General features: G+C 45.5%; 1 protein-coding gene across 3 annotated transcripts; it reads left to right on the forward strand.

Annotated features, from left to right (window-relative positions):
* Positions 1-935: 935 nt before the first annotated feature.
* LOC111067516 (SEC14 domain and spectrin repeat-containing protein 1) lies at positions 936-12,575 on the forward strand. Of its 3 annotated transcripts, none has more exons than XM_022356612.2 (10): positions 936-1,067; positions 3,822-4,124; positions 5,041-5,236; positions 5,307-5,420; positions 5,502-5,676; positions 7,058-7,780; positions 7,869-8,233; positions 8,632-9,176; positions 11,192-11,522; positions 11,598-12,575. In XM_022356612.2, exons 2-10 carry the CDS (start codon positions 3,958-3,960, stop codon positions 12,267-12,269), a joined length of 3,288 nt encoding a protein of 1,095 aa, XP_022212304.2. In that variant the 5' UTR covers positions 936-1,067; positions 3,822-3,957; the 3' UTR covers positions 12,270-12,575. The 3 variants fall into 3 exon arrangements, with proteins under 3 accessions (XP_022212304.2, XP_022212305.2, XP_022212306.2); XM_022356613.2 differs by having other exon boundaries at positions 938-1,033; XM_022356614.2 differs by having other exon boundaries at positions 954-1,014.
* Positions 12,576-12,871: the final 296 nt, after the last annotated feature.

The following is a 12,871-nucleotide window of genomic DNA, read 5'->3' on the forward strand; positions in this document are numbered from 1 at the left end:
TCTTTGTTGCTGTTGAAAAGAGAGAAAAGAAAAGTGGACAACAATTCCCGGTATTGGTACGGAGTGGAGTATCTGCTGAGTAGAGTATCCCATGCACACAACACAATTAAAAGTTCCCACGTTGTGCGATACATGAATAAAACAACAAAGAGATGGGCAAATATGCGAGCTAAGATAATCGAATGGTTGATACCCTAGAAACAGTTCAAGTTGAGTGAAAGATTGAGTTTTGAGGAGATCAAATTTAGTCTAAAAAGTCCATTGAAAGAATAAATTTTCATTGAAATATTTTATACTATGCCAGGACTGAAACTCCCCTTAATAATACCCCAGGGGAATGCCCCAGTCAACACAAAATCCAGCACAAATCCATAAAAAAAAACGAGAAGAAGAAAGAGAAAAACAGATACTGAGCGTCAGATAGAGGGAAGAAAATCGGTGGAGAGCCGCCGCCACAGAATCTCCCGATATCTCCATCAGCGAACAAAACGCATGTTTTGTTTTAATTTTGCGCACTTGACGGAAAAGAAACTCCAGTCCCAATTCCATTCCCAGCCACAGCCCCAACTGCAGTCGAACCAACACATGCGAACAGGTTTTATGCGGCCCATAAAAAAAGGGCAAAACGTGCAAGTAATCAGCCTGAGCAGCGGGCAGGCGGGGTGGGGGCAGGCAGCAACAAAAACAAACGGCTTCAATTGATATGCAGAGAAACAACAAAAAACAGCTGACACGCGACCAACTCGAACTGCAACCAGGCGGCGGATCCATTTGGGAACAACGAACATAGATGGAGATCGAACCCAGTTCGAGGGCGAACCCAGTTCGAGAGCGAGCCGCGATCGAGTTCGAACCTGCTGGAGGCTCGAACTCAAACCAAGTTCCATTTAAGCTTTTCACGCAGCAGCAGATCAGCAACAAATGCGAGCCCGAGCCCCAAACTTCAAGTTGGACGCGTGAATTGTGCGGACGGTCGAGGCGGATGATTGCGTGCGGTTTTGCGGTTGCGGTGCGGTACGGTGGTGATATACTCGTAATAAAAATTAATCCGTTTGGGGAATTCGAAAGTAAGACAACAACAACAAAATGTTTGGGCAAATCGCGTATCAAGAATCCGGAATCGATAAAATCAAAAAGAGTTCTTGAGAACTCATTTACGTGAAACTTTTCAACATAATTCAAGTCAAATTACAAAATACCCCAAACCAAAGAATACGGCGGGAATGAACTGCAAAAAACTCATTTGGAAACCAACAAAAAAAAAAAAACATTTGTCAGCTGTTAAAACAAATTTTTTGGGGAAATGTTAATGACTTTTTGATGCTGCTGTTGTTTCTGTTGTTGTTGCTGCTGCCAGTTGAACTTTTCAATTAATTTAACAGCCCGTTGCCGTTGTTCATTTTCGCCTGCCCCGCATAGATCTTATCGTCGTATCATAAAACAAAATAAAAGCTGCCTGCCCCGAGAAGAGTCAACGTCGCAGTCCCGCAGTCTGCGCAGCGAGGAGAGAGAAAAAGGGCAGCACAACAAAAAAGTTCTCAAGAAAGTTTATCCAAATTGAAAGAAAACAAAACAGAAACGAAACTCAAACGGTTGATTGTTGTTGCTGCTGCGGCGGCGGCTGGGCTGTCTATTTTAGTAGCATTTTTACGTGCCACCAGCAGCAGCAGCAGCCACAGATGTAGAGGTATAGGCAGTTGGAGCCGAAAAGGTGTGCCCTGTTAGCGCAAAGCGGAGAGCTTTACCTGCCCTGCGGGGGTCGCAATTTTCAGCTACCCCTTTTTTTCGATGTTCGGTATTTGGAGGGTACTAGGAGGGGTATATTGTTCTAGATGTCAAGATTTACCGCACATAATTAATAGATTTGCATTTATTCACTTATCTATCACTGTACAGCCATTTGCTTAGTGTATTTATCTTCCCTTTAACTTAAACTTAAATGAAACTTCCAATTAGCGAATCTTCCTAGAAATAAATGTGAATAATGGGTATCCCATAGCAAAAATACTCTCCATGACCATTCTTTCATGCTACCTTTTCTGCTAATTCTTTTCGTGATTCTTTTTCTGCTGAATCCTCATATAGACATAACTCTACCATTCCATATTTATTTGAAAGTAATTTTTAGACTGACATTTGAAACCAGAAAATATTTTCATGCTCAAGCCAGAAAGTTGCTGCTGCAAGGTTTTTTTTTTTTTTTATTCCAGGCCTTTTTGCCATTAATTGAAATTCAATGCGAAAGAGGCGGGTAGGGGAGGGCAAGTGGAAGCAGTAGCTGCAGTCACAGTAGGGGAAGTGGCATGAAGATGGTGGATGAAGGGGGGAAAACCGCTACCTATCTACAGCTATGACAATTATTACAGCTTCCTCTCCTAAAGGCTACTCAAAGGAACAGGTTGCTTGCTACGTAGCCACTCCATCAAACCCAACCCAATCCCAACCCCAGCCACCAACTCCATTCCATCGAAGCAAAGCAGTGCAAATTGCTCGAACAGGCATAGAACATAAAAAAAAAGCAGAGCAAGTTTGTAAGAGAGACTCCAGGAAGAGCGGCAGAGGTAAAGAGAGAGGGTCGGGTCTTGGTCTGGGTCTGGGTCTGCAGCAGGAGTAGGAGAGACAGACAGACCACTTACGCATAACTGTAAGATAGACGGACTTTCAAGCAAACAGGATTTTTGTTGTTGCACTACACGTACATTCAAGTGAAAGAATTACTGCACTCTCATACTCTTCAGCGCTCTCTCTCTCTCTCTCACTCACTCTCTCATTCTACTATGTATGTGTGCCATGTGTGTGTGTGCGTTGCGTTTGAGTATATGCCGCGCCCCTTATCAGCCGGGAAATTAAGTTCAAACTGCCGCTGCTGCAGCCACTCTGCTGCTCTCTGGCATAGAAAAAAAGAAAAAAAAGAAAAAAACTTAACTTCAATTTGTGTCAAAATACTCATGCGCTAAAATGGAATTTTTCCATTAGTCTCGGAGCGGCAGAAGGAGATAGAGAGAGCAAGAACAAAAATTAGCAATTGGGGAAACGAAGCTTTGGGATACCCTCGCTAAATAATATAAGGAAAAGACTAGCAGAATTGAAAAATATCAAATTAAATCAAGTCAAGGGAATGAAGTGACTGACTCGTTTAACGGCTGGTGGCAATAATATTTCCATTCTAAATCAAATTTGCATCAAATTTATTTTGTGCCACAGAAAACCTGAACATATTTGAGTTGGATTTCAGTTTGGATCAATAGGAACAATATTAAATTCTCGATTTCAATGAATAATTCTCAAGTTAACGTTTGTTTACGTTCCCTTCATGAATGAGATCCAGATGCCATCCCGTCCAAAAGTGGGAATTTTATTCTAAAATATGAGTTAATATTTAGCCAGAAGATTATTCCTGTCCCTGCTTCTCTGCAGCCCCATGCACCTCTTCACAACAAAAGTACCTCTCTGTTAGGGTATATCAACAACAAACTACAACAACAACAAAAAACTCCTAAACTAACATGAAAATAGTGAAAATCATGTGGAGAGACTGGCTCTGGCTTTGGTTTTGGCTCTAGCTTTGGCTCTGGCTAAAGGCAAACTTCAGGCAGCTGCAACTTGTCAAACGTGTTCCCCAACAAAGTCGCGCGGCATTTGGAAATGTGCAGCATTGTGCAGCAGCAGCAGCAGCAGCAGCAGCAGAGGCATCAGAGGCATCAGTGGCACCAGCAACATCAACAGAAACAGCCTCACATAACTGTGACTTGTATTAATTTTCCAGCAAACAAAAAGAAAATCTTAAACAGCATTTTCCCCACTTTATTTACGTATCGTAGAAATGACTGCTGCCTGCTGCTGGAGACACAAAAGCTTCAATTAACAATTAAAGAGAAGCCGCATCATCGCGACGATCCCAACATCATCCGCATCATCATCGTCCCAACCCTCCGACGATTGTAATCCCTTGAAGACATGGAGGAGGACGTGTTGAATGCCCTGCAGACGCGCAGTGCCTATCTATCCGGCGGCTTTGATCGCCAGAAGCGCATCATATTCGTTGTGAATGCCTTCAACGATCTACAACTGTGGAATCGCCGCTATCTCCAGCTGACGCTCGACTATCTCAAGCGTTCGCTCAGGTGAGAGAATATTCGGGAATTACAGAATTACACACTCCCCACAGAACAGAAAGAACAGAAGATGTGTGCCGTCAACTAATTAGCATATGGCCGAAATATGCAAATAACCCGCAGATGATATAGGTTTCTTTTTTCCCCTCTCCCTCTCCCTCTCTCTCTCTTTCTGTCATTGCTTTTGATTAGGAATGGGTCTTATAGGCTTGACAATATCTGGTTATTTATATGCAAAGTGTCACAAGTTCTTTGGCTAAGTAAATGTTTAAAAGCTGCTCCGATGGATGGCATTAAGCGGGGGGAACTGTCTTCAAGGTAAAAATGCTTTTGATAGTTTTGAATGCTCCAGAGTTCATTTGAAAGAGAATATATTAAAGTATTAAATCCATTGATCCATTGTATATATTCCAAGAATTATTATTCCATTTTAAATAAATATTTTTTGATTATAATAATTCTCTACTTACATTTTGCTGTTACATATTTTGGTATTTCCTTTTGTTTTTCGTGTAGTCTGAAAAGAGCGAAAGCAAAATGTAGTTAGCGGCAATCAATCAAAAACACAAATGGAAGTATCTCCTCCCCCCTGCCACCAACGAATATGCTCCCCCTGCTGCCTCATTTAAAGGCCGTTTAGAGCAGCGCCTCTCCTTTGTTTTCCCCCCCAAAACAAGCAAATTGTTAAATTTTACGAGGCAGCAATCAAACGAAGAGAGAGAGAGATGGAAAAACCTTATGAATTATGGATATATTGATCGTGATCAATCAACCAACCAAGCATTGGGTCACCAGAGATCCAAAAAATACAAAAAAAAATATTCTCTAATTAACAGGAAACTTAACTGGCTGGCTAATGAAGCATTTAAGTGCGGATCTTCTCCATTGTAACCTCAATCTGGCATCAAATCTTTTTTGCTTTCAGCGCTTCGGTGTTGCAGAATGGAGTCAGCGTGATCGTGAATGCCCAGGAGAGCAGCAGTCGGATCAGCCGCCAGCAGGTGCGTCAGATCTACAACCTCTTTGGGGGCGACATCAGTGTGGATCTGTATCTAGTCAGGGCGGAGGGCTTCTGGGAGAAGCATGTGGAGCCATGCGCCAAATCGCAGACAAAAGGAGAGGTAAAACTATATGATAGCCCCCAAAAAATCGCCATAGGATAATATACTTAATTTTATCGTCTATCGATAGCCTTTGGTGCTGTCCAAATCGCGTCTGGCAAAATTCATTGATCCGCACAATCTGCCCGAGGAACTGGGCGGCACACTGCAATTCAACTACGATCTGTGGCTGCAACAGCGCAAGGTAAGTGCCAAGCATTGAATACCAATTAGTTCGAGTCTATAAACATTCCTCCTTTTTCCATTTCGCCATTGATTGGCTCAGTCCATTGATGAATTCACCAAATCGCATGTGCAGACTTTGGGTGCCATGGAACAGCTGCTGACTTTGCTGCGGGGCAACAAGGCGATGCGACCAACGGAAGCGGATGTGGAGCTCAAGAAGTGCGCCCAATTGCATGCCCGCGTCCAAAGCAGCATCGAGGCAGCCATTGACATGGGTGAGTCGACTCACAACAGTTCAATTCCGAATCGAATTTCGAATTTCGAATCGTGCTGTTACGAATCGAGTTTGTGGCTCAAGTCATTTGTTTTTTTTTTTTTTTGTGAGTGTTTTTGCGTCGAGCAATTAACATAATTCAAAGTGCCCTCGAAACGTGTTGGCTGATGGAGAGGCAGAGCTGGGGGGAAGGAGCGGAGAGGCAGCGAGAGATAGAGAGAGAGGCTGAGACACATAGGTGACAAGTAAATCATTGAATTTTGAGTCTTTTTTTCAATTAGAAATGTGCTCCACGTTTGGCAAACTCGTTTTTCGCGTTTGTTTTTTTGGTTTTTTTATTAATTTTTGTTTTTTGTTTTGCTTTTGGGTTGGCTTTAACGGCACTGAATAACATTGAAATAATGCCAATGGAGAGCTTATATTGAGGCCTACAGAAGGCCTTAATGGAGATCAAGAAAAATGATCAATAATATACAAATCTGGCAAGGGTATTATGGGGCGGCAAAGGCTTAAATTTCATAAATTTTTGCGAGAATATTTAAGGAATAATTCTTTCGAGAAATGACACTCCCTGAAATTAAATTTACTTTGTGGAAACATAAGAAGATTTAGCTAAATGATTCCAAGAAGCTCTGGAAATTATCTCATAATAAATTGATATGTATATTTGTCAGAACAATGGGTAAATAAATATAAATACATACATACATATGTATGTGTGTCATCTTTTAGCAGAAAAGTCAGTTGCATTCCTGGTGTTATTTGTTTTAGATAATTTAGACCTACTATTGGGATTTCTGAATATTTAGGCACACTTATAAAAAATCCTAAATGTAGATAAAAAATAAAAATAAAATGAAAATAATTCCAAAATTCACTTTAGGTAGTTGTTGCCACTTAAAATAAATGCTACATTGATACTTTATGCCACAATTCCAGAGAAGGGAATTTCATGCTTTTTGTTGGCTTCTTTGAGTTATTTTTAAATCGTTTTTTTTTTTGCCTGCGGTTTACGATCTTTCTTAACTGTGCTCCAGACAGCGTTTCGACTTTAATTTCAACAACTTTTGCCGAGTTCTGTCAGCGGGAATAGGGGGGAATTCGTGTGAGTGTCCCACGCACTGCCCAGACACAGAGACAGACACAGACACAGACAACGAATAAACGTGACCTTTCACTTAAAGCCACAAAAGTCGTTGATGCGCAACGAAATGCTGGCACATGCCACAATCCCATCCCATCCAATCCAATCCGCAGCATGAAATGAGAAGAGGTTTCACTTTTGTGTGTGTGAACAGCGAGAATAGAGATGCCCCTCAATGGGAGCCCCAGAGTGCCACACGGTACATTTCTTTCTCTGTCTCTTTCGCCCCATTGTTTAGGTAACGCGATCTTGGCGCGCTTCAACGAGGTCTACGAGCCGCAGTCCACAGTGCCACAAGCGGCCGCACCTGTTGCACTCGAGACCCCAGCCACAGCCACTACAGCGCCTCCGCCTGCGCAGAGAGGTCCCCCGCTGCCACCGGATCTGTGCTGCGAGCGGACCCGCATCGAGCTGCGACTCAACGAAATCGAGAAGAAGCAGACGGCGATACGCACCGCCTGGCTGGAGCTGCTGCGCTCACTGCGTGAGGCACGTGAACGGGGTACGCTCGAGGAGGGTGTGGCCTTCGTCACGAATTGGATCCTGCAGCAGGCGGAGCAGCTGCTCGGTCGCCAACGGAGTGTGGGTGGGGATGTGCGGGTGTGCGAGAACCTTCGCGCCGCCCACGATCAGCTGGAGCTCGAGTGCCGCGACACCTACGGCTGCTATGCAGAGCTGCTGTACAAGATCGAGCGGTTCTCCAGGGATCGGCCGAGCGATCAGGTGCAGGACCTGCTCTCGCAACGCGACTTCATGCAGTTTGTGTGCCGCTCCTTTGCCAAGCGACTGGAGCGCAGAAGGAACATCCTGATGACAGCGCTGAGGTACCACCGCCTGCTGGAACACTTCGAGGAGCTGCTGACCACCGGCAACCATGTGGTGGAGGTGGACAGCCGCTGCCTAGAGTGGCACGAAGCGGATCAGCTGCTCCTGCAGCTGAAAACGAACCAAAACATGTTGGGTGAGTGCCATCCAACATCGAACATTTCCCATATCAAACAACGATCGAACCTCCCCCCACACACACACACACACACACATGCACACAGGCAACATCGAACGCGAACTTGTGCGCGAGGGCGAGAAGCTCAGCGACATGCTGGCCATGCCAGTGAAAGACGCCCTGGGCCGTGACCTCCAGCTGGACTACAGCCTCGATATTGCCCGACTGCGACGCCAACTCGACGCCAGCCGCAGCAGACGTCAGGTGTGCGGACAGCAACTGGCGCTGCAGCGGCTCACCTTGGAGCAGGTGACCCACATCCATGCGTACGAGGAGGACGCGCGACGGGCTCGAGACTGGCTGGGCGAGCTCTATGCGGTCTTGTTGCGGTGTCACTCCCATGTCGGCTGCAACATACACGAGATCCAGCTGCAGAAGGACGAGCTGCAGGGGTTCGAGGAAACCGGTCGAGTGAGTAGTTTTTTTTTCCTCTCTTTCTTTTTGTTTTTTGTTTTTTTTTTTTTTTTGAGTGTGTATTATTTTTGGGGGGAAAAGCTTGCAAGAGAAATGAGAGCGGCAGAGAGAGAGAGAGAGAGAGATTGTATTATATTATATATATTATTATATTATGTATTATAATATATAATATTTTTTCTGAAACCTTTGGGTAATTATATATTTGGGTTGAATTTTTTATTTTTATTTTATTTGGTATTTTTAAACTTTTCTTTACAAATTTTTAAATTATTTTTTTTTTTTTATTATTTTCTTAATTTTTTAAATATTTTGTTTGTAGTAATTTTATGTAGTAACCTTAATTTTTCAATCTCCACACACCTCCCTCCCTCCCCTCCACCAACCGCATTCAGAGCATCTACAACTATGGCTGCCAATTGGTGGAGGCCTCCCAGACGTTGCGTCTGTGCTGCAAACTGGAACGCAGTGCCACTACAACCACAAACGAGGCTGAGCCTGAGCCCGAGCCCGAGCCCGAGACCAAGCACATCGCCCACCAGCTGCAGCACACCTGGCACAGCCTGCAGTCGATTGCCCAGGAGCAGATGACCCGCCTGCGCGTCTCGGCCGTATTCCATCGCAGCGTCGAGGCCTACTACCGCCAGCTGCGGGAACTCCGACCGCTGCTGACGAAGGAACTTGCAGCGCAGCTGCAGCAGCAGCAGCGGCAGCAGCACAACCGCAGCAGCAGCGGGATCAGCAGCGATGCCGAGGCCGAGACGGAGGCGGAACTGTCGCCGGTCGGCGCCTCGTTGGGGGAGCTGCCGGCGCGGCTACAGCGTCACCTGCTGGCCAGGGAGCAGCTGCTGGTGGAAGTAGGGCGCATGGTGCGGCTGGGTAGGCTGCTGAAGAAGCGACTGAAGGAGCCGTTTGTCTTGGATGCCCTCACGGGCAAAAGGTGAGTGTTCCCAGGGTTCCACACCCACCACCTTCCCCCTTTCTTCTTTATTCCACTTGGCAGCAGTTGCGTGAGTGCCTGGACATTGGACTTCAAGCATGCCAGCGGCTCATTCATTATGCTCCACGCATAAAACGCGCGGCAGGAAAAAGCGTTCTGCATATAAACTATGGAAGGGGTAAAGTTTTCCACTCAAATCCCACGAGTTCGCGCCGCTAGCCACAGCAGCAAAGCAAAAACCACCCAAAGACAGCAAAAACAACTAAAAACTAATAAGTTGTGCGACATAAAACTAAAAGAAAAAGAAATGACAAATTGGAATGTAATTAAAAACACAAAAGAGAACGAAATGTGAATGCTCTAACCAAAATTTAGAGAAGATATTTCCAAGAATTGGTAGACAAAAGGGAACTAACTGAAAGAATGCTGAGAATAATGGAGGATATACCCAAAAAATTTATTTCGAAAGTAATTCAGAACTCCTAAAAACAAAACAAAAACAGAATAAGTTTTATGTACCCAAAATGCATCTATAGCAATACCAAACCCCACAATAATTCCTAAATAACCAGCGGAAATCCTACAGAATAATTAAAAATAAATTTTTGACAGAATAAAACAAATGTCAGAGCGACGACGCACTCAAAAACTACAACAACCACTTAAATACATATATATGGAGACTAAAAGATCTATCAGTAGAAAGTAGGAACCCCGAAAGAGCTGCCTGCCAGCCGCCAGTCTATTTAAGTGCGTGGTCCAGTGCGGTTCATCGTTCGTTATTGCGAGATCTGTGCGGAGCGGGAAAAAAGTTGTTGAAGGCGCGCGAGCAACTGTCACAGGTTGTCAAATTAATGAAACACTCAGCCACACAGAATACTACATAGTATACAGATATATATACATATATATACGCATATAAACGGGGAAGAATATTTAGAGAATTCCAATCCAATCTTTTTGCCGGCTGGAGAAGCCGACAGACACGCAACGAAGTGGGTCAAAAGTGAGGAAAGTGATAATTATAGAAGTGTCTTTATGGGTAGCTCACTCTCCCTCCCTCTCGCTCTCTCTATCTCTCTCTCTCTGTGTGATGAGGCTCCCATGCTAATCCTGGCCAAGTGAATAATTAGAGACTACAATTATCAGTAAAAGAGAGAGAGACAAACAGAGACATCTCCCCTGTGCTGCTACCCTGGCCTCGAGCCAAACGCGTGTTCCCGTGCATTACGTCAAACTAATTGTCCCGCCCAGCCAGAGGCGCCACAGCATCCACAGACAACACGAACCCAAACGCTGAATATGTTTGCCCGATTTCGTAATTTGTTTGCCAAATCAAAGGGCGATGGCGAGGAAGCGGAGGAGGAGCAGCAGCAGCAGCAGCAGGCGGTAGCCTACACTCGACCGGAAGTGCCCAGCATTGTGGTCGATGAAGCGCCCGATGTGGCAGAGCTGGCAGAAAATGAGACCCAAACGGCAACTGAAACCGAAACCGAATCGAAAACAAATGCCGCCGCTGCTCCGTTGGCCAGCGAAGAGGAGGATCTGGCCAATGGGTATGGGGATGCTGCAATCAGTGGTTCCAGCCAGGAGTTGAGCAAACTTCTGGAGGCCATCAATGAGGCCAGCAAGCTCTCGGAGATGAGCAGCGAAGATGCCGCAGAGGATGAGGATGAAGATGACGATGACGATGAGACGGCCAGCACGTCGAGTGTCAAGACAAAGATAGCCAAAGCCTCCATCGAACGTGATATTATCTTTGAGGAGTCCGAAGAGGAGGCGGAACAGGTGGACGAAGAGAATTATCAAGGGGAGCAAACCCTCAAGAGTCTGGACAAGATCAAAGCCCTCATTCGGAACGACAGTGAGACGTATCCCCAGAGCGACTACACCGACGACAATGACAACGACAACGAAACGGAGGAGCCGACGCCCTCGCACTCACGCACCGCCTCATTGGATTCGGGTGCAACCGGCCCCCCTGATGCTAATCCACGTCTCTCTGGTGATTTCAGTGTGGTGGCCGATGAACTGCCGCTGGACAGCAGCCCCAGTCCCCTTATGCACGACAGCGGACGGACCAGCAGTGCCAGTGGCAGCGAAGTGCCCGGGGAATTGTCGCCGGCAGCCACTTTGAGGATCGTGCCCACAGGGAGCAATGAGCTGGCCTGCGCTGCCATCTCCCACAAGCTGGGGGCCATTGCCGAGGTGGCCGAGTCCCTGGATGCCGTCATACGGGATGTTCAGCAGCAGCAGCAGGAAGTTGGCGCTGGCCCCGCTGGCATGTCCATCACGAACGGCGGCAGTGGCGGAGGACATGGCCACAAGAAATTGGCCAGCATTGAGGTAAGGAAGGAAAGGGAAGGATTTTCCCACATAAGCGAAACAATTCTAATGTGAGTAATTTTTTGCACGTTTTAGGACTGGCAATCGCGTTCCACGGAGGATGAATCCTTTGCCACCGCCTCCGAGGGCAACTTTACACCCAATTCGCATTCGTCCTCGTTCCAAACGGCCTCCTACATAGGCTCCGCCAAGAACTCCTTCGATGAGGCTGACGATTCCACGCTGAGCACCTTTGAGATACCCGAACTGCCGCCATCGCCAGTGAACATGTCCTTTGACAGCTCCGAATTGAGTTACTTCTCCGCCCATCAGCAGCAGCAGCAGCAGCAAACCCTCAAGTGCGATGATCAGGATAGTGTGGTGGGTGTGGCCGAGTTGCATAGCCAGAGTGTCACACCCACGCCGGATGAGGACCAGCAGCAGCAGCAACAGCAACAGCAACAGCAGCAGGAGTTTCTGCTGCCACTGCCACTGCCGCAAGCCATCGAATCGGACAGCGAAATGGAGGGCTTTAGCCTGGCCACAGGCATCACCACCGAGCTGGCTCCACGCTCATCCACTGCCCACACGCCGGAGGTGAGTGCCACGAGGTTTGCATCCTCCACTGCTTCAGCTTCAGCTGCTGCAGCCGCTTCTGCTTTCGATCCAGATGCCACTAATCCCAACGAACCGAAACCACCAGCTTCCTGGCGGCGCAGTAAATACTACGAGAATATAACGAAGCAAACGATCAAGGGATTCCTCTGATCCTACCCCAGTCTGTCCCACCAATTAATACGCGCCATTTGCTGCCCAAAAAAAAAAAAAAAATGAAATGCTTGCCATTAATTACGACAAAAATTAGTTGGCGTCTCTTATTTATGATGATTGTTTCCCCACTCTCTCTCGCTCTCGCTCTCTCTTTCTCTTTCTAAGTTTATTTTTGCTCATGAGCTAAAATGCGGTTTTCCCTTTCGTTTCGTTTGTTTTTCCCATTTTTTCTTTGCATGAGTTTTCCTTTTGTTTCTTGTATTTATTTATTATTTTAGTTGAATTTTAGTTTAAGGCTTTGGCAAAATTTAGAGAATTCCAAAATGCTTCAACAAAAATAATTTACAAGAATTTACATAAAAAAAAAATAAAAAAATTAGTTTAAATGGATGAAATTTACACTCCAGAAAGTCAAAAATTTGGCCATTAATTACATAAATTATTAATATAGAAAATATATTTATTTTATAATTCTCTTTCCCATTTAGTCACAACAAATATACTAGTGCAATTAATATGAATATTTGATGAATGTTTTAGCCCACAACAACAACAACAACAATAAAACTAATCATTTGGAATGTTTGTCAATAATATTT

This window comes from Drosophila obscura, unplaced genomic scaffold (genome assembly GCF_018151105.1).
Source record: "Drosophila obscura isolate BZ-5 IFL unplaced genomic scaffold, ASM1815110v1 contig_1, whole genome shotgun sequence".
In the NCBI taxonomy this organism is placed as follows: domain Eukaryota; kingdom Metazoa; phylum Arthropoda; class Insecta; order Diptera; family Drosophilidae; genus Drosophila; species Drosophila obscura.